The sequence below is a fragment of the Maylandia zebra genome, linkage group LG6 (assembly GCF_041146795.1).
Source record: "Maylandia zebra isolate NMK-2024a linkage group LG6, Mzebra_GT3a, whole genome shotgun sequence".
Taxonomy (NCBI): domain Eukaryota; kingdom Metazoa; phylum Chordata; class Actinopteri; order Cichliformes; family Cichlidae; genus Maylandia; species Maylandia zebra.
In genome coordinates, this window is record NC_135172.1 from 14,673,488 (window position 1) to 14,698,774 (window position 25,287).

General features: G+C 42.6%; 3 protein-coding genes across 4 annotated transcripts; all 3 read left to right on the forward strand.

Moving 5' to 3' along the window:
- The first annotated feature begins 1,192 nt into the window (after window positions 1–1,192).
- Window positions 1,193–7,964, forward strand: LOC101468276 (fascin). The gene is made up of 5 exons (XM_004569015.6): window positions 1,193–2,242; window positions 5,129–5,285; window positions 5,407–5,528; window positions 5,776–5,946; window positions 6,703–7,964. Exons 1-5 carry the CDS (start codon window positions 1,420–1,422, stop codon window positions 6,906–6,908), a joined length of 1,479 nt encoding a protein of 492 aa, XP_004569072.1. The 5' UTR covers window positions 1,193–1,419; the 3' UTR covers window positions 6,909–7,964.
- A 5,435-nt stretch (window positions 7,965–13,399) lies between these two features.
- On the forward strand, window positions 13,400–14,327 carry rasd3 (RASD family member 3). Its single transcript, XM_004569014.4, has one exon. It carries the CDS (start codon window positions 13,440–13,442, stop codon window positions 14,079–14,081), a length of 642 nt encoding a protein of 213 aa, XP_004569071.3. The 5' UTR covers window positions 13,400–13,439; the 3' UTR covers window positions 14,082–14,327.
- Window positions 14,328–18,419: 4,092 nt separating this feature from the next.
- Window positions 18,420–23,459, forward strand: plk1 (polo-like kinase 1 (Drosophila)). Of its 2 annotated transcripts, XM_012924066.3 has the most exons (12): window positions 18,420–18,708; window positions 18,801–19,179; window positions 19,465–19,633; window positions 19,830–19,974; window positions 20,252–20,345; window positions 20,458–20,683; window positions 20,815–20,857; window positions 20,973–21,070; window positions 21,171–21,248; window positions 22,005–22,159; window positions 22,259–22,441; window positions 22,546–23,459. In XM_012924066.3, exons 2-12 carry the CDS (start codon window positions 18,817–18,819, stop codon window positions 22,738–22,740), a joined length of 1,749 nt encoding a protein of 582 aa, XP_012779520.1. In that variant the 5' UTR covers window positions 18,420–18,708; window positions 18,801–18,816; the 3' UTR covers window positions 22,741–23,459. The 2 variants fall into 2 exon arrangements, with proteins under 2 accessions (XP_012779520.1, XP_004569070.1); XM_004569013.3 differs by having other exon boundaries at window positions 18,420–19,179.
- Window positions 23,460–25,287: the final 1,828 nt, after the last annotated feature.

Genomic DNA, 25,287 nt, shown 5'->3' on the forward strand with positions numbered 1-25,287 from the left:
ATCTAATTATTTTATAAGCCATAACTAATGATAAATAAAGATCCAAGCATGGGATGCAAAAGTAGTGCCATCAAAATGCTCATCTTGACCAGATCAATCAATCAACCAATCAAAAACCTCCGTTTGTTTTACAGTTATCAAAGATCAAAAGCTTAAAGTGAAAAGTTGTCAAAGATTTTCCTGATTTTTATCAGGTTACTGACTCAGCAGCACACCAATTTTTCATGCAGCAAATTTGCAAGCCACTAATCTCCCTAAATTAAAACCAAGTAACTGAAAATGTATGCATACAAAGTGAACTGTTCATGAACTATCCCGTCTTTCAACTACATCCTCGAATTACATTAGGAATTAAGGTTTTTAGCTCTACACAGGCAAAGCTGCTGTGAGAAAACTTCACTGGCTTATAGCTATGAGGAAGATAACTTTGCGGTACAAAATCAAAACACCATTACCATAATCAATTATATGTTCAACTACTGGAAAAGAAAAGAAGAAGAAAAGAGAAAAGCTTCATTTAGCTTCTCATGGAGCTTTTTATACCTCAGAAAGCTCTCCTGGGGTTGTGGGCGTGAGGAAAGGATAAGCACCCGCCGTTCTCTCTCTCTTTCTCTCTCAGAGTATAGGTGGATGTGTAGACAGGAGTTATGACAAAGCACGGGGGAGAAGGACGGAAGGGCTGATCAGACTACAGGATGGAAAATGGGTGGAATTTCAATGAAGGGAAACAACTGAGTAAATTCGCACTTTTGTCTCTGATCTCTCCGATGTTCATGTGTGAAAACACAATGTTTGCATTGTTCCACACTCAGTAGCTTTTGTTTGGTAATTTTTTTTCAGCACAGATTTTGTGAAAACTACAGGGGGAAGAGAACATTAAACTACAAACTACCCCACATCAGATTCAGAGGGGACATTTGACTCATAAGAGATCCCAGCACATGGCCTTCTGTATGCTGACATTGTCAGAAAATGGCCTTTTTCTGCCTCTTTCCAGCACAAACATACCAAATCTGTTAGGTGGTGAATCCACAGAGTTCTCCAGGAGCAATGGAAAAGTTAGTGCTGATGGTGTGGATGATACTGGTTATATGTGTGGGGCTATGTGAAGATCAGTGCAGGGGTGGAGTGGTTTGTCAAAATTGCAGTCATCTCCCTCCAGCTCCTCTGCCTGTATCTGGGGCGTGTACTGCCTTGGAAAAAAAAACAACTCACAAGCTTGCAACTCCTGCAGCTCCAGCGAGCCAGTCCGGATTTTTACCCAGTTAGGGGACACTGATCACCATCAGCACCATCAGCAGCAGCTCTCTCTCTCCTTCAAACACCCCCACAGTCTTTCTCCCTCCCTCTGTCCGTCTGTCTATCCCTCTCTATAAGACCAGCATCTCCTTTCTTTGCTCCTCTTGTCAAGCTGCAATCATGTCCTCAAACGGCGCCGACGGGGACCTGCTGCAGATCCCTCTGGGCCTCATCAACAGCGAGGGCAAGTATCTGACTGCGGAAACATTCGGCTTCAAAATCAACGCCTCGGCCAGCAGCCTGAAGAAGAAGCAGACGTGGACCCTGGAGCAGACAGGGGAAGACGACAGCGCCGTGTTCCTCCTGTCCCACCTGGGCCGCTACCTCGCCACGGACAAAGACGGCAACGTTACCGCGGACAGCGAGACGCGCGAGCGGGACTGCCGCTTCGTCATAACGGTGCACGAGGACGGGCGGTGGTCGTTGCAGTCCGAGCCCTACGGCCGCTTCCTCGGCGGCAGCGAGGACCGGATCACCTGCTTTGCGCAGACCGCCTCGCCGGCGGAGAGATGGAGCATGCACCTGGCCGTGCACCCGCAGGTCAACCTCTACAGCTTCGCCCGCAAGCGCTTCGCCCACCTGAGCGCCCGGCAGGAGGTGTCAATAGATCGGGATGTCCCCTGGGGGGTCGACTCGCTTGTGACCCTGGTGTACCGCGATCAGCGCTACCACCTCGAGACTTCTGACAACCGGTTTTTGCGCAACGACGGCAACCTGTCCACCGCAACGGACAAGGATACCGGCTACATGCTCGAGTTCCACTCCGGGAAAGTGGCATTCCGCGACTGTAACGGTCGCTACCTGGCCCCCGTAGGCCCCACCGGCACTATGAAGTCTGGGAGGAGCACCCGGGTGGGAAAGGATGAACAGTTCGGCCTGGAGCGCAGCCACGCGCAGGTCGTGCTGACTGCAGGCAACGAGAGAAACGTCTCCACAAGGCAAGGTGAGGCTGTACAGCTGCACTGACCCAAGAGACACCAAGTAAAAGAAATGCAGTTTCACCGTGAGGTCACCGCATAGCTGGACACAGCAGGAGGCAGCTGTTGCGTGTCTGCATGAAAAAGTAGAGCAGAATTAGAGACCCCCGTTAGCTCATTTTCCTCCCACACCATGTGTTTTTCATTATCGCCCCCCTCCCCTCCGCTTTTTTTTTGTAGTTGTTGGGGGGCGGGGGGCAGTCCCTGCCAGTTTAACATTTTTCCTGCAGTAATTCTACCCCTGCTCTGTGGTTGCTGGCCCCGGGTCAGCTTCAGTCTGCAGCTGTGCATCGTTCTTTATCTCAGAACAGACAGAAAACGAGGGCAGATTTGCTTTGGAGACAATGGGAAAATGGTGGAGAGGCAGAGAACGCGGGCCACAAAGAGCGAGGTGTGCCTTACACAGGTCTTTATCCCACATGCAACCTCATTGTCTCGTTGCCTCCCGGTCTCTAATTGATTCTGTGCACAACATTAGCGGGGATTTATCAGTGTGTGAGTGAGTGTGAGACAGACAGAGAGCATACCAAGGGAAATAGAGGATGGTTTGCTTGAATGAGGTCAGTGTATGTAAGGCAGTGACTTGTGACCTAAATTGTGACCATAATTGAAAGGCTGATGGAAAGCAGGACCAGGGGACTTGGACTTATAATTCATCACAATTTCCTTTCTTTGTTAAAGAAATAACAGTGCTGCTGCATTTGTACAAACCACTAATGGTTCAGTGGGCTCAATATGGGCATTGCACAAGCATTTTGTTAACTGGCAGCTTGGGTGTCAGTAATGAGGACAGAGACATTTTTACTCTCTCAACTCTTCCAAGGTGGACTGGTTTTATGTAATGCGAGGCTGAGTCCAGTTTCGTGTCTTTGTAAGAAATCTACTGGTCAAATCTTTTTGCTCTTTGTCTGGAACCATTTTCCCTATCAATAGATGTGTTAAACTCGCGCTAAATTCATATTCAAACATATTAACACGTTTCTTCTTCTGGTATTCAAAATATGTTGTCTCAATGTGGGTTGCAGAGATGATGGGGCTCTGCCATTTCACCACATCCCAAAGGTGCTCTACTGGATGACTGTGGAGGCTATTTGAGTACAGTGAATTTGTTTCCATGTACCGGTTTAAGATGATTTAAGCTTTGTGACGTGGTGTGGTATGCTGCGGCCACAAAGGGATGGACATGGTCAGCGACAATACTCAGGTAGGCTATGGTGTTCAAACAATGGTCAGTTGGTACTGAGGGGCCCAAAGTATGACAAGAAAATATCCACCACACCATTACACCACCAGCCTGAGCCAGTAATATACAGTAAAATAGATCCATGTTTTCATGTTGTTTATATCAAATCCTGAACCAATTATCCAAATGTTGCAGCAGAAATTGAAACTCAACAGAGTAAGAAAAGCTTTTTCCAGTCTTTTGTTGTCCAGGTTTGGTAAGCTTCTGTAAATTGTAGCCTCAGTTTCCTGTTCTTAGCTGACAAGACTGGCACTCAGTGAGATCTTCTATGCTGTACAGTCCAGAGGTTGCCTTCCTGTTGCTGTCCTATCAGCTTGAAGCAGTCTGACCATTCTTCTCTGAACTCTGACATCAACAAGGCATTTTTGCCTAGAGAACTGCTGTTTCTCTGTAATTTATCTTCTCTGTAAACTGTTACTTGAATCACATCTCTTCTCCATTTTCATGCTTGGTTTAAACTTAATATCCAAATACATTAAATCTGATCACGGTCTCACTAACATCTCCTCATATGTAAGAACACGATTCCCTCTATGGAGGGATATGGTGGAATACCAGTCCCTTCATGTAATTGTTCATTACAAGGTTGGTGGATTTGTTCTGAGCAACCATGTCATGATTTATGTAAAATACATTGCAGTTGAATTTTTAAAATGCAATTTTATGTGCCATTTAGTTCCATTATATTGTAGGAAAACCGCTTATATCTGCAAAACTGGCAACTCACACCAAAAAAGCTTAGACAAATATCATTACAGCACATGTATTTAATTCATGATTTGATTTATGGGTGAACTCTTTCTTGTTTTGATGAACTCACAATTATTTTTCAGCTCTACAATTTAGCTCATTGTTTTGGTTTTAGTCTCAGAGCCTATATTTGCAGATGGCTGCCTTTTTAAAAACAATTAATTCACTTTAATATAGTTGTCCAGTAAAAAACAAAGAAAAAGGGAGAAAAAAACAGCAGATTGGGGGTGAACTCAAGTAGCTATTTCCCCTTGCAGATGAAGTGAAACGAATTACAGCTTAAAGTGGGGAACATTTAAGGGGCACTTGTCATTTGACCTCAAACATGGCTCCAACTCAGTGGTCATCCCCCTGATCAGCAGCAGACAATTCTGCATGGAACAGCTGACTGGATCAGCTCTGGATCAAGGCGTGTTAACATATGGCTATGTAACACACACATTTGTTTTTACACAGCACTTGATTTGAATGGTTTGCTTTTGAGTTTCAAATCTTTAGCATATAGTTGGAGTGTACGTGTTTTGAGTCAGCAGGCTGACAAATGGATCATAAGCAGAGATGTTCTCGACACATTAGAATTCTAACTGATCAATGAAACATTTAATGATGAGGAAAAACTTTCTACTTTATCGTTACTCTGCTCACATGACCACATCTACTTCTTCTTCTTTTATCTAGTCCCATTCAGGACTGGTGAATCCACTGAATGGGTGCAGTAAGGCCCAGATCTTTGTGAGTTTGAGACATCCTCTGGCTTTAAGAGTCTCTCGGGAGAAAGTTCATAAATTTAAGGGTTTGAAAGTTTCAGACATCCAGAGACAAGAAGGAAAGCTGACAGCAGTCTGCCCCACTTTTCTAGGCATGGATTTGTCAGCCAATCAGGATGAGGAAGGGGACCAGGAAGTCTTTCAGCTGGAGATGAGCCGTGAGGACAGGAAGTGTGCTTTCAGGACCGCTGCTGGAAAATACTGGACACTCACAGCTACCGGAGGACTGCAGTGCACTGCCTCCACCAAGTAACAACACACATACGCACACACCATATAATGTTGAATGTTGGTTAACACCCATTTTATTTCATGCATAACCAACATTCAGTGGAATAACTGGCTTGTTTATTGTGTGGGTGTGTTTCAGGTCTGCCAACAGTTACTTTGAATTGGAGTGGCGTGACGGCCGTGTGTGTATCCGTGCAGCCAATGGCAAGTATGTGACTGCTAAGAAGAACGGGCAGCTGGCTGCTACCATTGACAGCGCAGGTCAGCCATGCTCCTTACATTCCCAAATACAACGTTTTCACCAAAAAAAAGCTTTGATGCACATATCAACATATTAAATGTGATATGTGTGAAAAAAAGATGTTATGGTTCAGCATTGATGGTGCCTGCGCAGATGTTCGAGTTACCTATGCCACGTCCTCTAATGCCCCCATATACCCGCGTAAGGTGCTTTTATGAAACAAGCCACAGAGTAGTTTGGTCCAACCTTAATCTTTTTTCACTTCAGGGGAGGCCGAACAGTTCCTGATGAAGCTCATCAACCGTCCAATCATCGTCCTCCGCGGGGAGCACGGGTTCATCGGGGCTCGAAAAGCTGGAACGGCAACCCTAGACTCCAACCGAGCATCCTACGATGTTTTTCAGCTGGAGTTCCACAATGGTGCTTACTCCTTCAAAGGTGGGTAACTGTTTGAATAGAACAATAAAATTGTGTGTCACTTAGATGCAATGTGTTGTTTTGGCAGGTCATACTGTTTTTTTCTTACTAGAAGTCACAGAACGTGACTTATGTGAGACTAGTTAATGCATTTGAATACTTTCCAGGGAGCCGGGTCTAATGTGGATAACAAGAAATGTGCAGTTATATTTAGTGTTTTGTCATAGATATACTTAATATAACTGAAGCTACCTACACAACACAGCAGTTGTGCTAGAATGAGACAAAGAAGCTGACTGAAACCTCTGTAGCAAAAGAGCCTGTATCAGATTCAGATCGTTCAATAAACAATGCTTCTATTTTCTTGTCTCGTGGCTTTGATTTGATTTTCTAATGAATGTGGTGATGTTTGCCATGGTGTTTAAAATAGTGTTCTCCACAACCCAACCCTCTTCAACCCCACCCTGCTTAAGGGAAAGTCAATATTTAAGCATCTAATGGGAAAGCCATTATAGCTGTATGGATCACTCACCCGGGGCCATCTCCCATTTGAACCATCATACTCAGGCTTGACAGGGAGCCAGTATGATGCATTATTTTTCATCTTGTATTGTATTGTTGGCCAGCAAATTCTGATCCCAAAGTATTTTAAACATTTAAATAAAATTATGTCACATATCTTTTCCTTGAATTCCTAAACTAAATTGATAAAATTGATATACTTATATATGTGTACTGTGTGTCTGCGGAGCCTCATTAAGTGTGTTGTTTGTCCAGACTCCCAGGGGAAGTACTGGTGTTTTGGAGATGGCACAGCCATTGTGTGCGGCGACTCATCGCCTGTCCAGTTCCTGCTCGAGTTCTGTGACCTCAACAAGATGGCCATTCGTACTCTGAGGGGGAAGTATCTCAAAGGGGATCACGCTGGAGGGCTCAAGGCGAGTGCAGACTCCCTGGAGAGCGCCACCCTCTGGGAATATTGAGAAAGCATAGCTGGACTTCTCCACTATGCTTCAAACTAGAGGTAGTTAGTGTAGGTAGCAGTTCTTTCTTTCTTTTGCATATGTGTGCGTGCCTGTGTGCGTGTGCGCAGTTCTGAATTTGTTTGGATGGGTGGCGGAAAAATGACGCTGACGAGAGGAACCAAAGTGCTAAAGGTGTTTTGTTTTTGTTGTTTTTTAAAAATTTCTCAGTAATGATCTCATCTTACTGGTCTTTGTACTGGAGGCTTGGATTTACAACGACTTGCTGTTAACTGAATGCATTGTAGTGTGATTGCACAGTATTTGTTTCACTCCCAGTTAAACTTTACACATGCCGTACCTAATAACCGTCAGGACAGTTATTGTTATAAGTTGTGCCTATCTGTGGTAACTACTGGTGTAAATGAACGTGTTGAATACTATAACCCATAACTCGCAGTATCTAACCTTCTCCTGCTAATTGTCCTGCTGCCTCTATACGCTGCTTACATCTCCTATTCTCGTTCAAAGTGTAACGCATAATGCTCATCAGATGAAGGAATGTTACTGATTTACACGCGTCTGCTGTAAATACTGCTCTTTTTTTGTCACTCAATTATTGAAACCATAGCAACCATGGGAAACACAGAGCCAGGGGCTGGCAGATGTGTCTTTTTTTGCCTGTACACTCTTGGTGAATAAAATCAAAACAGTTTGAAAGGAGCTTCGAAACTCACTCACCGAGTGAAGGAGTCGCCTTAGCACAATAATGACACACAACGCACTCAAACGCACACAAATGCATATAAATAAAAATGCATTAATTCCAGCTGTTCTAACACAGCGCCCAAAAATGAGCACAATATTACAGCGTCCTTTTTGAACTACGTTAAAAGCACATGTTTGTGGTGATGAAGTGCCCGCCTTGGATTGTGTGCTGCTGCTGCTGGTGTGTAAACACAATGGTGGAGTCATCTCTCTGGCTGTGCCCTTCATAGAGTACTCTGTCTTTTCCCTTTCATGCTCGTACATTTCAATCAAGTGAAAAGTCCAATAAAGTTTACCTTCTCAACAGTGGATCGTCTTGTTTTTCTCTTGGTTGATTTTACTTGAAAGGGTTAGCTCCACAAAGAGAGGGCATTTGTGGGTTTGAGGGATTATTTCTAAAGATTCACACTAACTTCCATCTACATGTTCATCTGCTTCCATCTACAGCCAATTAGAGTGTTACAGAAACTGATATGACATTCATTTATTTTATGTGGGGCAAACTGATGTAGGCCAAAATATCTTTATTCCTTGCTTGTTTGGGCAGGACTACACCATGAGAACTCCTATAATAACTTTTTCAATGCAACACTAAATTCTTTAATGGCAGTTTAAATTGTTGGTTGTATGTGACCCTGATAAGGATAAGCGGAAGAGGATTGATGGGAACAATAACTGTAGAAACAGGGACAGTATAAAAGTTATAAGTGGTGAACCTTGATGAAAGGGTTAGTGATATCTCCTTATGAAGCCTTGGGCACAAATCACTTTTCAGAGTTATTTAAACTGGATGTGATGTGTGAAACCACATGCTTCCTCACTGCCTGACGACCTTTCAATCCAAAGTTCTTACAATGTGCTTACAATAACTTGTAAGTTATTCAGTGTTAAGCTTGCACCTGCGATTTCTTGCTGCCAGAGCAGCTGTCTTGCCTAATCACTCACTTCCTTGTTCTGGTTTTTATAGGATCATTTCAGTCATATTCCAATCATGATGATTGTGTGCAGTGACAAGACATTTTATAAGGTGTATATAGCCAGCCCTTGGCTCTGCTGCTGCAAAATGGTAGTGTGCTTACAATTTCATTTTGAGCATGCTCAAAGTACAGCCTCACAAGTTCCCTGCCTCTGGTCTAATCTTGCCCGTAATATAACTGAATTGATCCCATAAAAACAAGTCCGAAAAAGGAAGTGAGAGCAATATTGCAGATCACATGATTAGGTAAGATAGCTACTCTGGGAGCAAGAAGTCATCCTGCCCCTTTACAGGAATCCGCTTGATAGATGTAACTTTAAAACTGAACAGCTCGAGTCGAGAGATGACAGCTTGAACAAAATGCACATAGTGAAAAAGATAAACCTGATAGTACTTAATAATGCTGTTTTTATTGTTATTAAATTGTGCATATGGATCAATAACAGGGCTCAGCTGATCTGTCTGTGCAACAACTGAGCTCAGCATTTGGGTCACATGTTTCTTCATGTTACACCTAAACAGAAAAGAAGGTGGACCTACATTATTATTCTTTTCATAGATTTTTTCCTCCAACCATCTTGTTCTGATGAGGCTATTTAGCAAATGCTGTTGTGTGTGGGAGAAGGAAGACAGAGCCTGCATCACGTCCCCCTGAGAGTGCACTGAGCCAAAACGGTAGAGGAGAAAGCCAGCCGAGCTCAAGAACGAGGTAACCTACTCCACTTTCTCTCTTCTGCAGACCAAATCTCAACTCTTGAACGCTATAATGGGTGCAAAACTTACGTGTTTGAATACACGCAAAAGCAGACGAACGATCATCCTTCATCTTTCACTGCAGGGTCTCTGCGTGTTGCCATGGCAACAAGTAATGCAGGAGCGAGGCTTTAGGAAGATGACTGTTGAAAGATGGAACACACATTGCTGAATAATCCCAGCAAACCTTGTAATAACCAAAACAGAACCGCCCTGTGTAACTACAAACACAGTTTCTGACACACTCACATGAGGACTGTGGAAATTAAAAGCCTGAGTGCTTATTAAATGGATTGGAGCGTCCACTGTGCTCAAGGTAATATGATAACCTCCCATGCCTTTTTCAGTCTGTGTGCATAAAGTCTTTAAGAGAAAGCACATGTCGGGTTTGAGCCAAATCCTCCTGCCAGAAAAAAGCTCACATGGCACTGGAGCGGAGGAACAGAGCAATGAACAGAAGTGAAGACAAAGCAGGAATGAGGTTTTCTTTCTCCTGGGCAATAAACGTGATAAAGAAACTCCTCAAAGTGAAATGGGACAGCGTTTTACCATCCTGAGAAAACTGTAAGAACAGTTGTTTTTTTATTTTATTTTTATATATATATATTCTTTTTTTAGGATAAATTATGTAATGTGTCTATAGTCATACCAGTGGGAGAACTCTTGAGTAACATGCTAATGCTAGAATGTACCACACTCACAATGACAGTGTTCTCATACACTATGTCTAGCAGCAGTGTCCCTTTATGCAAACTCATAAAAGGACGTTAAATCTTTTATGATTCTTGAAGTAAAAAACCATAACCATAATAAAATACACACTCACTCATGTTCATGTCTTAATGAGGACATCTAAGTGACATAATGCCTTCCCCAGCCTCTTACCCTAACCATCAAAAATGAATGCCTAACCCTAACCCTTAGCCTAAATCTAACTATAACCTAATTGTAACCCTGACACTAAAACCACAGTTTGAGCCTCAAACATGCCTTCAAACTCGTGGGGAGAGGTGACTGTTGGTCCCCACATGTACAGTAGCATTGCAATTTTCTGTCCTCACAAGGATGTCTAAACATGTACACATATATCAGAGAACTGCAGCAGATGCTAGTGTTTTGAAGAAGCCCACAGTTGACACACTTCAGAATCATCTAAACTGCATGAAAACGTTTTCTTTTAATGTGCCTCTCTGACTGAGACAGGACAGACTTTGTTTAAGGGTAAGCTACTGTAAGATATGAAGCCGATTTCATTATTTATACCCATGATTCCTGTGTAACATATCGATGACTCTTTGCTGTTACTTCTGCACAGATCACATACTTGCAACAGCAGCAACTTCCCAGTTTTTAATTGCAACTCCAACTGTCTCAATGCTTTTTTAATGTGTCTACTGCTGCCATCTAGTGTACATCATTTAAAAATGCTTTAAACCTGATTTTCACTTTATCACCAAAGTATATGGGCACTTCTGTTATTCCTAGCTTAAACTATATCCTTAATTAATATTATTAATTAAGATAAATATTATTATAATTAATATTATTAATTAAGATAAATGATTATTATAACTGTGCTTTAAGGCAAATATTGCCCTGGCAACATTTATATTTATATTTTAGGTGAGTATGTGGAGCAGTATTCTGGTGCATTGTCTCACAATCCAAAGGTCCTGGGTTCATATCCATCACCTGGCTGCAGCCTTTCTGTGAGGAATTATGTTAATTGGTGATTTAAAATTTCCCATAGGTGTGAATGGTTGTGTGTTTCTATGTCTTAGCCCTATGACAGACTGGTGACCTGTTCAGAGTCTACCCAGTGTCTCAGCCCACGGCAGCTGGGATAGGCTCCAGCTCCTTCCCACAGCCCTGACTTAAATAAGCAGAAGAAAATGGATAGACAGAAGGGTAATAAGTGTTTCCAGCTTTCTGGAATATGTTTCAGTGAAGCCATTGCTGATTTCAATCTGAAAATGTTTTAATGCACAAAAGCCAAGTGTGTAAAAGAAATTTCACACTACTTTTTTTTGTTGTTCTAAATTGTTGTATTACCGGTAATTTGTGTTTCACACCTCGCAGCTACCATATGGATTTACCCAGATTCTGGAATGACCCAAAGCACTTAGAACCCCCCCTTAAAGCTGCAACCACTTATACGAGAGTTCCAGCAGGCCTCAGGTCAGTTTCAAGGTTGGCTTGTTCTGTTTTTACAGTTTGTTCCCATCTTATTTGCTCCTTTATATTACTGCATACACTTCTTCAAGGGTACAGATAAGAGACGCAAATGCACTCACCCAAATACACGCGCACAATGACAAGCTATCACAGTACCTATTTACCAAGTGATAGCCACGTCCCGCCAGACAGAGTTGGTCAGCGAGACACAGAGAATTTAGTTCTGTACTTCGTGCAGGGGCGTAATTTCCAGGGGGAGTTAGGGGGGTTATGACCCCCCAATAAAATTATGAATTATCTTGCATAAATAGGCTGTTGATTTTCTTTACTCATTTCAGTTATTACCAGCAGAATAGTTGCATGTTTAATCATCTGTGAATTTACCCAGATTTTTTTATTTATTTAGACAGAGATCTTGACCCCCCAATGTTCAGCAATGTTCAGCAATGTTACGCCCATGACTTCGTGACAGTAATTACACGCTTCATAAGAAAAATTTAGCGAGTACAGTTTTCTAAACCCCATTACTTGCATCACATAAATTCTACTCATGCCAGCCACCTGCTGTGCGGTCAATGTGTTCGCATCATCACACCACTGACAGCTTCTTCAGGGTGGTGCTGGTAGGTCCGCACAGCCAGTTACCACTGGGCAGCCTGATGCTTTCCAAATTTCTTTTGGAAGGCCAGCAGCGCTTTTAATTACAGGTAGTGCGCTTTAATCATCAGATTATAGAGCATGTGTATTTGCATCAAACAATGGGTCTTTGTGGCAGGACTGTCATTAAAAAGAAACCTTCCACACATGGTGTAAACATAACTGCACGTGACAGGACCTTGTTTGCGAGCATGTATGACTGTTTTTTTTTTTTTTTTTATTACCACCAGACTTCAGGTTGTGACCACAATAACAAATTCAGGTGTGGGTGGAAATGTTGAGTCAAAGGAATGAGAGAAATGAGCCAATAATTCAAAAGCAAAGGTGTAATCACAGAGCAGAAGACGGTGCACACATTTAGTTGGGAAGGGGAAGATTTACTGGTGACAGACTCACTGTGGTTAAGTCTCAAGTTTGACCACTGAACCTGAAATGGGACTTACATGCTTCTTTTAGATAGGAAAATCAAAATAACTTCTTCGCAGTTCAGAATCATGATTTATTTTATACTGGGCCTTGTAGCAGTCCCTTAATTCATCCTCTGTCAAGTAACAAGTTGCAGCTCCCTCCTAGCTGTTTTTTTTAGCCAGCTTTCTTCTGATTGGCCACCCTTTGCAAACACAGGGTTTGATCAGCAGGTGGGGGTTCTTGCTCACCGCCAGAGCTGTATTTCTGCTGGTGGGAAGTAGAGTGCTGCAAGAATTAAATTTTACGATGAGGATTCAGAAAGGTATAGCATCCCCATTGTTCCATTAATAAAAAATAAAAAAAAGGGGGGGGGGGGGGATTAGGATCATTGCAGTAAATAAGCAAACGCAATGGTGGGATGTAAAAGGGCTAACCATGGGTTGTAAATTAACTACAAAGCTTCGACAGAAGCTTGTTATTGTATGCACACTGTTGTAAACTGTGGAAATGATTTATGATATCCGGGTTCCTGTGAAATACACTGGCATTGAGTTCCATGACTCACAAACGCTGCAAACAAACGCACGTGTTCGACTCTTTCACACATGTTGACATAAGCGCTGAAAAGACATTAAATCCATAAATCATTTATGTTTCCATGCTGCCAAATCGGGTGTGCTCCGTGGTTTTCAGAGTCTGAACTTGAGCGATTTTGAGCGGAGAACGACCGGGTGGGGTCGTATCGGTGGAGCAGCCTATAAATAGCCTGGCTGCATGGAGCTGCATAAAGCTGCACGTGCGCCGGGATCGTCGGGATGTCTCCGTCAGGGCGTCCCAACACGGTCCGGCTTGTATTCCTGGGAGCAGCGGGGGTTGGCAAGACCGCGCTCATCCACCGATTCCTCCACGACGGATTCGAGCACAAGTACACGCGCACTGTCGAGGAGCTTCACGTGCTCGAGTATGACACCGCGGGCTCTGAGGAGAAGATGCGGCTGGAGATACTGGACACGAGCGGCAGCTACTCGTTCCCGGCTATGAGGGAGCTCTGCATCCGACACAGCGACGCCTTCGCCCTGGTGTACGCGGCAGACGAGCCCGACTCCTTCGAGGAGGTGCGTCGACTGCGCGCCGAGATTCTGGAGCTGCGCGGCGGCGGCAGGAGCGTGCCCATCACCGTGGTCCGCAGCAAAGCGGATCTGACCGAGAGCGAAGGTCGAGCGCCGGTTGCCTGTGACGCCATGGCCACGGTGGAGGCTGAGTGGGGCGCAGACTTCGTGGAGGCGTCCGCGAGCACGGGCAGAAACGCGGTCGGGGTGTTCAGCTCGCTGCTGCAACAGGTGAACCTGCCGCCACGACTGAGCCCCGCGGCGTGGACACGCAGAGACACCGTGCCTAGGCCCCGAGCTAGGAAGAGACCCTCGCCGAAGAAGCACAACAGCTGTGTTCTGTCGTAGAAACCGCTGCAGCTGGACTGCGCCTGCTCAGTTTCGAGCCCGTTCTCACTCTAAAATGTTACGCTTTGGAGCGTGTTGCAGTTTAACACCTGTTCACGGGTGACGGCTCCTCGGGTCACTTTAATGTGTCTGAAAGCCAGCGGGGCCTGTAATGCTCATAGTTTAAGGGGAGCAAACGGGATGATGCACTTTATTTGAGTCCTGTTTTGTGTGTACATTTTTATATGGTGTCAGTAAAATAACTTTGTTGTAAAATGTGTCCGGTGCTTCATTTGTAAACCTTCCACTGGTCTTGGCACATCTCAAACGAGACTGTCTATGCGTGGATCATAGAGTTAAACACCAATGTGAACAAGTGTCTGATGGGCCCTAGAGCTTTTTTCTTTCTTCAATAATCAGAAATCTCATAATGTGATGGTTAAAGTAACCATCAAAGCACACACACCTGTTCTTTTTCTCCTCTCATTCCCTTTGTCTGTTTGGTGGTCTCCTCTTTTTCCTCCTTTCAGCACCTCTCTTGCCAGTAGACTGCTACAGTCCCGCTCCCGGATGAGTGTTGAAACAATAGAGTACACTGAAAAAAAGGGATTGGCCAGCTCCTGGATTTACATAAGCATCTTGCGTGTATTTAACACAAGTGCCTCATGCTTTAAAGTTAACTTTAACTGCATAGTGTAGAAACTACATGATATGCAGAGAGGCTAGATTAAATTGTTCATATCATGTTCAAGTGAAGTAAGTCAATAATATATCAATGTTAAATCCCGCGACACTGCACGGGTTTCAGACTCGCGCTCTTTAGATCGTGGTTTCAGGAAGGCATCCATCTCAGTCAAGTCGAGCAGCCACCTCTACTGTTTTTTAGTATACCAAAAAAAGTAAATTGGGTGGTTGTTACATTAAAAAAGTCCAACTTGTAATTTAAACACAATAATTTCATGTTTCTATATGAACGTAATTAAATCATGAAGAATCTGTACGAAATTCAACAACTTAATTTGTTCTTGTTGACATTACATGATACAATCTAGTAAGAGTGCTTAGTTGCTGAACTCATGGAATTCACAAGATCGCACAAGATTTCAAACTGCAGGAAAATCACTGGAGTTGTAAGAGGCAGACAACTACACACACACCACGTGCATGCTATTGCTATTTATTGTGGATTATTACAAAAACAAAAAAATTCTGCATCAAATACAGGAAATCATAGCTTTCCTACATTTGCTGGGTTGTTGGCATGGTGGTTAGTGCTGTTGCTTCACAGTAAGAAGGTCCTGTGTTCAAACCCACATTCTGGCTAGTTTGCAGGTTTCTCTCTGGGTATTCTGGTTTCCTCCCGCAGTTAAAAGTCATGCAGTTGTTAGAGTTAGGGTTAACTGGTGATTCTAAATTACCTGTGAATGTAAGTGTAAATGGTTGTTTGTTTCTATGTGATAGACTAGTCAGCTGTCCAGGGTGTACCCTGCCTTGTAACCTATCACTTCAGGGTTATTTCCCAACCCCCCTGCAACCAGGATAAAGATAGAAGGATGGTAGTTGTTGAAGACCTATTCAATTTTTATGGTAACCAGGATCTAGACCTTGTAAAAAGTAAAGTGTGCGTGTTAGTCCCCATAGGGAAATAGTTCCTCTGCATTTAACCCATTCACCCAGTGAAGCAGTGGGCAGCCACCAGTGCAGCGCCCGGGGAGCAGTGTGTAGGGATGGTACCTTGCTCAGTGGAGTCGAACCCCCGACCTTCCGATCATGGGGCCACCACTCTACCTACTGAGCTATCCCTGCCCGTTGTTGAACATTATGTAATATGAAGACAGCATGTAGTATTTAAGTGACCAATAGTATTGGGATAAAAGTTATTGAATAGTGTTGAAATAAAATGACAAAACTGAAGGATTAAAATATTCCAAGAGCTCAACTTACTTCATCTGAACATGTTTCAATCGCGTTTTATGAACACAAAATGCCGATGTTTATTGATTATGAAAAAGTTGATTTAACTCAGTTGTTTAAGTTTCTGCCAAAGCAAAACATTTGTGTGCAACCAATGTCCACTATTGAATCAAGTAAATCCAACATGGCCTTTTTTTTTCAGTGATAGAGCCCAGAGAGCTTTTATGAGAAAAAGCACTTTTGTGAGGTCCCCACTTAGAACATTTATAAACTTCTTTTTTGTCAATAAATAAGTGAATGAATAAATTAATGGATAAATGATCTTGTGAAGGCAGCCTGGCTCTTTCTGGAAACTTTCTAAAAAAAAAATCGTGTCTGCCACAAAAGCATTAATATGAATGAGGAGCAGAGGCTCATGCAGCACACAAGGGCTAAAGAACAGAGGCTCCTGACAAGGATGAATCTGCATCATTACACATCAAAAATGTCACACTGTTGGATTAAAAGCTTTTGTTTATCTTTTACCAAGAAGAGTGAACAACATGAAAATTAAAGTTTGAATTACTTTATTTGTCAGCTGCACGTGGCAAGAATAAAAGAACACCTGTGCTCTTGGACAGGCTTCTCAGTCATTTAGATAAGGAACAGATCAATAAAAAAGAAAACCAATATACACATCTTATGAAACAAGATGATAAAAATACAGAATAAATAAAAGCACAATGATTCAAAATACATATAAACAGATGGGTGACAATGATGTGATTAAGAGAAATCACAAGACAAACACACATGCCATGTGTGTTTGTCTTGGATGAAGATGAATCCCATTATTTTCATTCTTGAGAAACAACTGAGTGCACTATGGACGGAGGCTGTGATGCTAGAGACTATTTCCATCACAACAGAAATGTTTCATCAGGCCTGAGATGAACACTCATGACAGCTTAGCATAGATTTACAGTAACCACACACACACACACACACACACACACACACACACACACACACACACACACACACACACACACACACACACACACACACACACACACACACACACAGCATGAATGATCCACCAGTGCACCTCAGGGGTGGAGGGTTCAGAGAATATTACAGCACTATATATAAAGTGTATCAGCTTTCGTAGCAATTAAGGTTTTTGTAAAGCCAACATACAGTTTTTCTTATTTTTATTTATTGAGTGTGATAATAATTGTCATTTACCAGAACTAGCATTAGTGGCAATTGTAGAAGCAGCAGGCTAGAAGTAAAAGGCATTAAAGGCAATGACGCAGAGCAAGGCTGTAGCCATGGAGTCAAGACTGGGGTGAAGCAAAGGCCTGGGTGGTTGGTTTATCATGACTTTCAAGGTGGACCATGTTTGCCACAAATTTTGTTTCCACTCCACGCAATTCTTAATCATTCTTCTTTCCATAGTTACACTTCCAGTGAAAAATTATTTACATAACCTTTTTCATGAATGCTCCGCCTGAAGTTAAGTCTAGTTGGTGTTGCAATGACAATCCCATCAATTATTGTGTGGAACTATAATATATCCTGAATGTACACAAAAGTTTTTAATGAAACTAATGAAACACAGACATTGCACTGACTAACACTCGATCATACTTGATCCAGAAAAGGTTTTAATGGAAATATGGTGACACTTTTTGAACAGTCCATTCAAAGAAATTCAGTCCTTTGGTTCACTGTATAACTACAGCCTTCAACAACAGCAATTTGTTATGGTAGTGATATCAACATATGTTAATATTGGGACCCTATGAAGTTATAGCTTTATATTGCATTCGGGAAGTTATAGGAGTGACAGTGCCCCCTACTGGCTAAAAACAGTAATAACAATAGGTTGTGTGTTTTACATGAATGTACAGTCTACATGTTGTAGCTGGTTATGCTTTAGAGTTAATTAAACTGGCCAGCCTCACGACTGATAATTACGAAAAGTAGTATTACACGAGTAATAACGAAACAATACTTATCGAAAACTAGTGAGGTCAGCTTATAAATAAGCAAAGGTTATTGCAGTGAGTAGTCTCATATAAATTAGCCTATAGACTGCTGCCTCGACTAAACTAAATCGGTTACAACAATCCACGATGACGACTATTTATTCCGGGCTTTTAGTTAAAAAAAGAAGAAGAAAAAGAAAAAAAAATCAAATGACCATTAAATCCACGTTATCTACTTGGGTAAAAAAAAAAAAGAAGAAAGGGAAAAAAACGGATGTATGTCACGATTAAAGCCCACCCCGACTACATTTCCCATCAGTACTCGCTTAGAGAAAACAAGGAGAAACCAACAACAGGGATTCAGCCAATAACACTGCGGAATGTGACATACTCGTTTAGTGATTGGCTATTTTTGCCTGAATCTCCCACGATGCTTTGCTGCAATACCTTAGAATTCAAATCGAGCGGACCAATCAGAGAGCACCGTAACGACCGAGGCAGCATTTTAAACTTGTAGCAGAAACTGTTGTCAAAAGGCAGGACGGGTTAACGCTGCAGCCATCGGCGGACAACTCTGGCGATTACTTTATTCAATATTTTCGTTTTAAAAAAATAATTATAGTCTAGTTGCACCGTGTTTTAATTGTCAATGAAATGTTTAAGTAACAACCGCGTCTAAAGCGTATTATAGCTAGTTTTGATTTAAATTCAGAAGTGCAGGGAGCACGCTAGCTTCCAAGGCCAAACTAACGTCGGTTAAGGTAGGGTTAACAATACTCTCTTCCTTGGGGTTTATCATTAATAACTCTATTGCAAAGGGGCTTTAAAACGTTTCTTTTTACTCCCGGCTAAGAGCACTTTAATCCAAAATGAGCGCTGGTGTTGCAAAGCCGGCGAACCCGATGCCGCACGTCGACCCAAAATCGGCCACTCTAAAAGAAATCCCAGATGTTCTGGTCGACCCACGCACCATGAGACGATACACTAGGGGGAGATTCCTCGGAAAAGGTGGTTTTGCAAAATGCTACGAAATCACAGACGTGGAGACAAAGCAGGTTTTCGCCGGAAAGATCGTGCCCAAATCGCTGATCCTGAAGCAGCACCAGAGGGAGAAGATGACTTCGGAAATCTCCATTCACCAAAGCCTCAACCACCCCAACGTCGTGGGCTTCCACGGGTTCTTCGAGGACGATGATTTTGTGTTTGTCGTCCTGGAAATCTGCAGGAGAAGGGTGAGTGCAGAGAAAGTGTCCTTTCTGTTAACTGCGGACGGCCAACGGTTACCCTGGCGGTCTCTTCCCGTCACAGTGCAGGAAGCTTGGCCTGTTTAAAACCACAGGAGCTCTGAACATAATTCAAATGAGCCACTATTCCTAAACTCAGTATTTTGATGGCATTAGTACTTTTTAAAATCCTTTCTTTCTACACTACATGGTAACCATCCGATATACTTGATATTTGTTGCTGCTTTACTGTCTCAGTGCCCCAGTTTAAAATCATTTTCTTCTCCAATTCAGTCCCTGCTGGAGCTGCACAAGCGTCGTAAGGCTGTCACAGAGCCCGAGGCCCGATACTACATGACTCAGCTGCTCAAGGGTATCCAGTACCTGCACAACAACAAAGTGATCCACAGAGACCTGAAACTGGGCAACATCTTCCTCAACGACGACATGGATGTCAAGATAGGTAATTTGCTCAACTCAGCATGATGGCAGGGACTCTAAATGTCAACTGGGTATATCAGCAACCTGCTGGTTTTAGAAGAAAAGGATGAGGCACACCCAGGTCCTTGCGTCAGTAATTTCTCATACTTCAAGAATGAACTTTTGCACACAAGTGTGCCTCTTTACAGTTATGTCCCCCTTTTTTTCTTTTAAAACAGGGGATTTTGGCCTTGCCACAAAGATTGAGTTTGATGGTGAGCGGAAGAAGACCTTGTGTGGAACACCTAACTACATAGCTCCTGAAGTGCTCTGCAAGAAAGGCCACAGCTACGAAGTGGATGTCTGGTCACTTGGGTGTATATTGTAAGTCTGAATACACAAGCACACCTGGAAACGGAGGTGTTACGGCCACTGAGTCATTCACACCTTGTAGTGTCCATTCTGATGCCAATGCCAAGCTTTGCACATCTGCTTGTTTAATATAGGTTTTTTGTCTTTTTACAAAATGCAGCCTTATGAGTCCTAATGGTTTTATATTTTCCCAAGACATACTTCTAATGATGTATTAGAAAGTTAAAAGTTGTTTAAAAAACAAAAATCTGCACAGTCACTTTTACCTCCTCCTTGTCTGAATTCTTAGGTACACTTTGTTGGTGGGCAAGCCTCCATTTGAGACCTCCTGTCTGAAGGAGACCTACAACCGCATCAAGAAAAACAACTACACAATCCCCTGGGTGAGGCGGTTTAACACGATGCTCTTTTTTTTTTTTTAAAGAAAAAAAATTGTATACAAAGATGCTTTTTCGTTTAAGTCGTATCAACTTAAAGGCAATTGTCTTCGTGCAGCATATCAACCCAGCAGCGACCACCCTCATCAAAAGGATGCTGCATGCCGATCCCACCCAGAGACCCACCATTGCTGAGCTGCAAGCGGACGAGTTCTTCACGTCCGGCTACATCCCCTTGCGCCTGCCCACGACTTGTCTCACAGTGCCCCCGCGATTCTCTATTGCCCCTTCCACAGCCACCGAGCTCAGCCAGAGACGCCCGTTGACAGCTATAAATAACAAAGGTAATCCTCCCAGCAGGAAGAGAGTTGAAAGAAGCCCCAACTCTTCAGACGCTTAAAGCAAGGCTGAAATATTGGAGATGAATTATTTGAGTTTTTGCAGGAATGTTAATGATACGGGTTTGTGTTTCCAGTAGGGACAGAGAAGGTGGAGATGAAGGACGAGCCTGCACCACGGTGAGATGTTTGTCCCACTGAATTTGAAATAATGGAAATATTTATAAAGTACAGGTTTGCTTTTTGTGACACATTTATGTATTTGGATGTTTTGACTGGTGTAATCTGTGTGTAGGGAGGTTGAACCGTCGGAGAACCACCTCAAAGACATGCTGCAGCAGCTCAACAGCATCATTGCTGCCAAGCCTTCTGAGAAGGCATTCGTCCGCCAAGGTGAGTGCTGTCTTTTTATGACTGTGCTGCATATTTCATTAAGCTGGATAATCTGCGTGTCAGTGCTTCATACAGAGATGTAAATTCTTTTAATAAACAGAGGAGGCAGAGGATCCTGCATGCATCCCCATCTTCTGGATCAGCAAATGGGTGGACTACTCTGATAAATATGGACTGGGTAAGTATTACACTTAGACTCCACATCCATCCATCTGCACTTGAACACCTAGTTCAGAACAAAACCCCAAAACAAAGGAAACACAACTGTGATATTGGCTCATTTATGAAGTTGTCTAATACTAATAGTGTAATATTGAACCCTAAAGAGAATTTATACTTTCACTGTGAAAATTGGTAGTCATTGGCCTCCATCGGTGGGCTGGGGCGAGCATATAGATATAGAGAGATATAGATTTCCTTTATTTTGGAGTCAAAAGTGATCAGATGGTATAAGACGGGTGGAGCTAGTGTGATGCCAAAGCTGCAGGTTTTCACATGGATTTATTTGACTGCCATGCGACTGGATTTCTTTTTGCAACCTTGGGCTTTCGCCCCCTGGTGGTCATTAAATAGAAGACATGTTTAAGGGACTTGTGGTTAAACTTCACTTTTGAACCCCAGAATCTATGTCCCAGTTTTTATACTCTTTATGCATCGGTTAATATCTATTGCAAACAATTGCAGGAATTACGCTCACTGTAATTCGGAGCACAGATGACGTGTTTGCTAGTTCAAAAGAAACCACAGAGCAAGTGTTGTTGTAAGGAATTGGCCTTAGATTGACTGAGGTGTTGCTTAACTAACAAGTAGGGTGCCTCGTCTTACACTTTGGTCTAAATGCAGGTTATTTGGTTATTTTAAGTATTGAGCGTTGTGCTAAGTACATTTTGTGTTTATGAATATTTCAAACAAGAGTTTCTCATCTTCATTTCAGGATATCAGCTGTGTGACAACAGCGTTGGCGTTCTGTTTAACGACTACACCCGTCTGATCATGTACGCTGACGGAGACAGCCTGCAGTACATCGACAAGACTGCAACTGAATCCTACATGAGCGTGCGCTCTTTCCCTTCCACTCTCAACAAGAAGGTAAGAAGTTAGACCTTTTGTTTTGTGTATGAGACGAGGTTTTAAATGGTCTCCGCCCTCGTTTTCATACTCAACTCAGTGTTTCTCTCTTCTTTGTAGATAACATTGCTGAAATACTTCCGCAATTACATGAGCGAGCACCTGCTGAAGGCTGGCGCAAACATAGCACGTCGGGAAGGAGATGAGCTGGCACGACTGCCGTACCTTTCCCTCTGGTTCAGAACCAAAAGCGCCATTGTGCTGCACCTCACTAACGGCACGGTTCAGATCAATTTCTTCCAGGTAGGACGCCACACCACCTTCCTACGGTCCTTAACTGGTTTACCTGTCTTGTGATGGCATATACAGATCCTTTATTCATGCTTTTGTTACTTTGTCTCTGGCAGGACCACACCAAGCTGATCCTGTGTCCGCTGATGGCTGCAGTGACCTACATAGATGAGAAACGAGACTTCCGCACCTACAAGCTGTCTCTTCTGGAGGAGTTTGGTTGCAGTAAGGAGCTGGCGAGCCGCATTCGTTACGCCAAGCTCATGGTGGAGAAACTGTTGGACAGCAAGCCAACTCCCGCCGCACATTAGTCCCCAAGTGTCTTTAATCACCGGCTGCTTCTCCGTGAGTTCAGGACGGGCTCGAACTTTCAGTCTTCATCTGTTTTATGGGTCATGTTGTAATCCTTTTTTATTGCCAACACTTTCACACCTACTGTGACAATTCATCTTATATATGTTGTACATGGAAAATTCCCATCTTTCAGCCGCTGTTTTCGCTTTTAAAAAATTGTCTTCCTGTTTATAGAAACTCTCTTGTTCTTGTAACTTTCTCGGTGAAGCTTGCGTTCCCGCTGACAGCACAGACTGTGTGTGTGTTCAGATGAGTCTAGACGGGAAAACGTGAATGTTCCCTTGGTTTACATTGAACTTAAAGTTGGAACGGTCCTCCGAGGTTTCCTCTGCATCTTTTGTTTGTACATAAAGTCCTGCTTTTCAAACTCGATGCTGAGTGGACAGACTGTGAGGTGGGAGGTTGAGACTCGGGCCAGCTGTGTGGGTGGACGAAAGCTTCTCTGGTCTGCTTCTCTAGTTTGTTTTTTCTGTGTCGTGTGTAGAGAAATGGACCATGTTAATACGTCTGCATCATGTACATTCTTTCTCTGTTAGTTTTACTTTTTATAATTCTATTTTTAGATGGCATTTTCAACAAGTTGTACAAACATGTACATACTGATGAATATGAAGACATGTTGTAAAGATGGATTAATTTTACCTGTGTTTAAATAAAGATTCTCTTGTACAAGGCACTTCATGTCTTCAGGGGGGGTAGTGTACAATCTGGATATTTGTCAGCAACAAAGATTAGTATTACAAGTCAGGGTGGTTAACTGGGGGAAAAACAAATAAATACCACACCAGCTGAGAACTGGCTGAACTTCTACTCATGGTATGACTGAAATCGTGGACGGATATCCTGTTTTCATGCACCCAGCACAGGATTCACCCCTTCTCAGGTCACATGTTGAGGTAAGCTACTTTCTCTTTTTCCCCCTTTAATATAAATGCAGGTGTCCTCTGATATTACACACTTAAACACTCTTGAATTTCATTTTCTGACTTGGTGAGATGCTTTAAATCATTGATGTAGAACCCATTTTGATCTCATCTGCATCAGACCAGTGAAACTGTCCTTTCTGTCAATGTACTGAACTTTAACTACACATTAATCCTAGAGATGCCTTAATGCTGAAGTATTATTTTAACAGATTGTCTTTTTCTACATTATAATGAAGTGCTGCTGCAGTATTTGAAATAAATCTGTCAGGATGAGACTTAAACTGAAGTAAATGTGTAAAATTACAGAAATCTGGAACTTAATTACTGTGGTTTGGTATGAATGGCTATGGGGGAAATCTTGATCAGTAGAAAAAGCTAAAAAAAAAATCTATGGAAGTGCAATTAAAAGTCCAAAATTTCTGTTGCCCTTCACATTGTCCAAAGCCATCCAGTGGATTGGAGTCTGTACTGGGCCCATTCTGGCCCCTGTTTGAGACCCCTGGTTTGAACCATAAAAAGGATCATGTGATCATCCACTTCACTTGTCTCTTTCAGGCCTTTGGTGTTGCTTAGCTGGCCAGTGCATCCTACCCCATGTGACTTCGATATCGCTTATTATTTAATTGTGCAATTATTACTGTCTGTGGAAATGGAGCATCTGAAAATATTGTCAGTAATTCCTAAACATCAGTAACTTCAGTCACATCTTGATTGCTTCAACATACCGTGGCGGTGTATGGAACAAAAGTACTGTATTAAATATATATATATATATATATATTTCTCTTCTGCTTATCAGGGTCACAGGGCTACACAGAGACAAACAACCATTCACACTCAGATTCACACCTATGGGCAATTTATGAGCAATTAATGGCCACGCGGTAGGGTCGAACTCATTAATAACTGAACCCCACTGTTGCCTGCTGGTCACCAACGACCTGACTGGGAACTCACCTATTTTTATGACTGTGGCTCGTAAAGATTTGCTTAAAGAAAAAAATGTGACCATGGTCCAGTAAACTATTAATGATGAAATGGAAAACAATCTACAGGGGAAATGAAAAACTGAATATTTCATTAGGGGAGAACTATTGAATAGTAACTACAGAGACAGTTAAATAATATTTATAAGGAGAAACATTGTGGTGGCATTATTACATAAAGGGAAATAAACAATCACCTCCCCCTTTGTTAGGTACATCTGTTTTACTTCTTGGTAATGCAAACATCTATTCAGCCAATCACCAGCAGCAAACCTCTTCATTTAGGCATAAACCTGAGCATCAGCATAGGGAAGAAAGGTAATTTAAGTGACTTTGAATGTTCCATGGTTGTTGGTGACAGACAGACGGCTCGGGGTATTTCAGAAACTGCTGATCTGCTGGGATTTTGCCACATAGTCATCGCTAAGGTGTTACAAACAAAAATATGCAGAAGAGCATCTCTGAAAGCACAACACATTGAATCTTGGACTGCAGCAGCAGAAGACTACACCACATGTGCCACTCCTGTCAGCTAAGAACCAATACATTTGGACAACAGATGGGAAAAATGTTTCATGGCTGATGAGTCTCG

What these genes read in the sequence shown, in the direction of transcription:
- plk1 (XM_004569013.3), top strand. Translation starts at nt 18,817, where the DNA reads ATGAGCGCTGGTGTTGCAAAGCCGGCGAACCCGATGCCGCACGTCGAC. An exon ending in CGACATGGATGTCAAGATAG is followed by an intron (nt 19,634 to 19,829) that starts GTAATTTGCTCA and finishes CTTTTAAAACAG; the next exon opens with GGGATTTTGGCCTTGCCACA. An exon ending in ACAACTACACAATCCCCTGG is followed by an intron (nt 20,346 to 20,457) that starts GTGAGGCGGTTT and finishes GTCTTCGTGCAG; the next exon opens with CATATCAACCCAGCAGCGAC.
- rasd3 (XM_004569014.4), top strand. Translation starts at nt 13,440, where the DNA reads ATGTCTCCGTCAGGGCGTCCCAACACGGTCCGGCTTGTATTCCTGGGA.
- LOC101468276 (XM_004569015.6), top strand. Translation starts at nt 1,420, where the DNA reads ATGTCCTCAAACGGCGCCGACGGGGACCTGCTGCAGATCCCTCTGGGC. An exon ending in TGCTACCATTGACAGCGCAG is followed by an intron (nt 5,529 to 5,775) that starts GTCAGCCATGCT and finishes TTTTCACTTCAG; the next exon opens with GGGAGGCCGAACAGTTCCTG. An exon ending in TGGTGCTTACTCCTTCAAAG is followed by an intron (nt 5,947 to 6,702) that starts GTGGGTAACTGT and finishes TTGTTTGTCCAG; the next exon opens with ACTCCCAGGGGAAGTACTGG.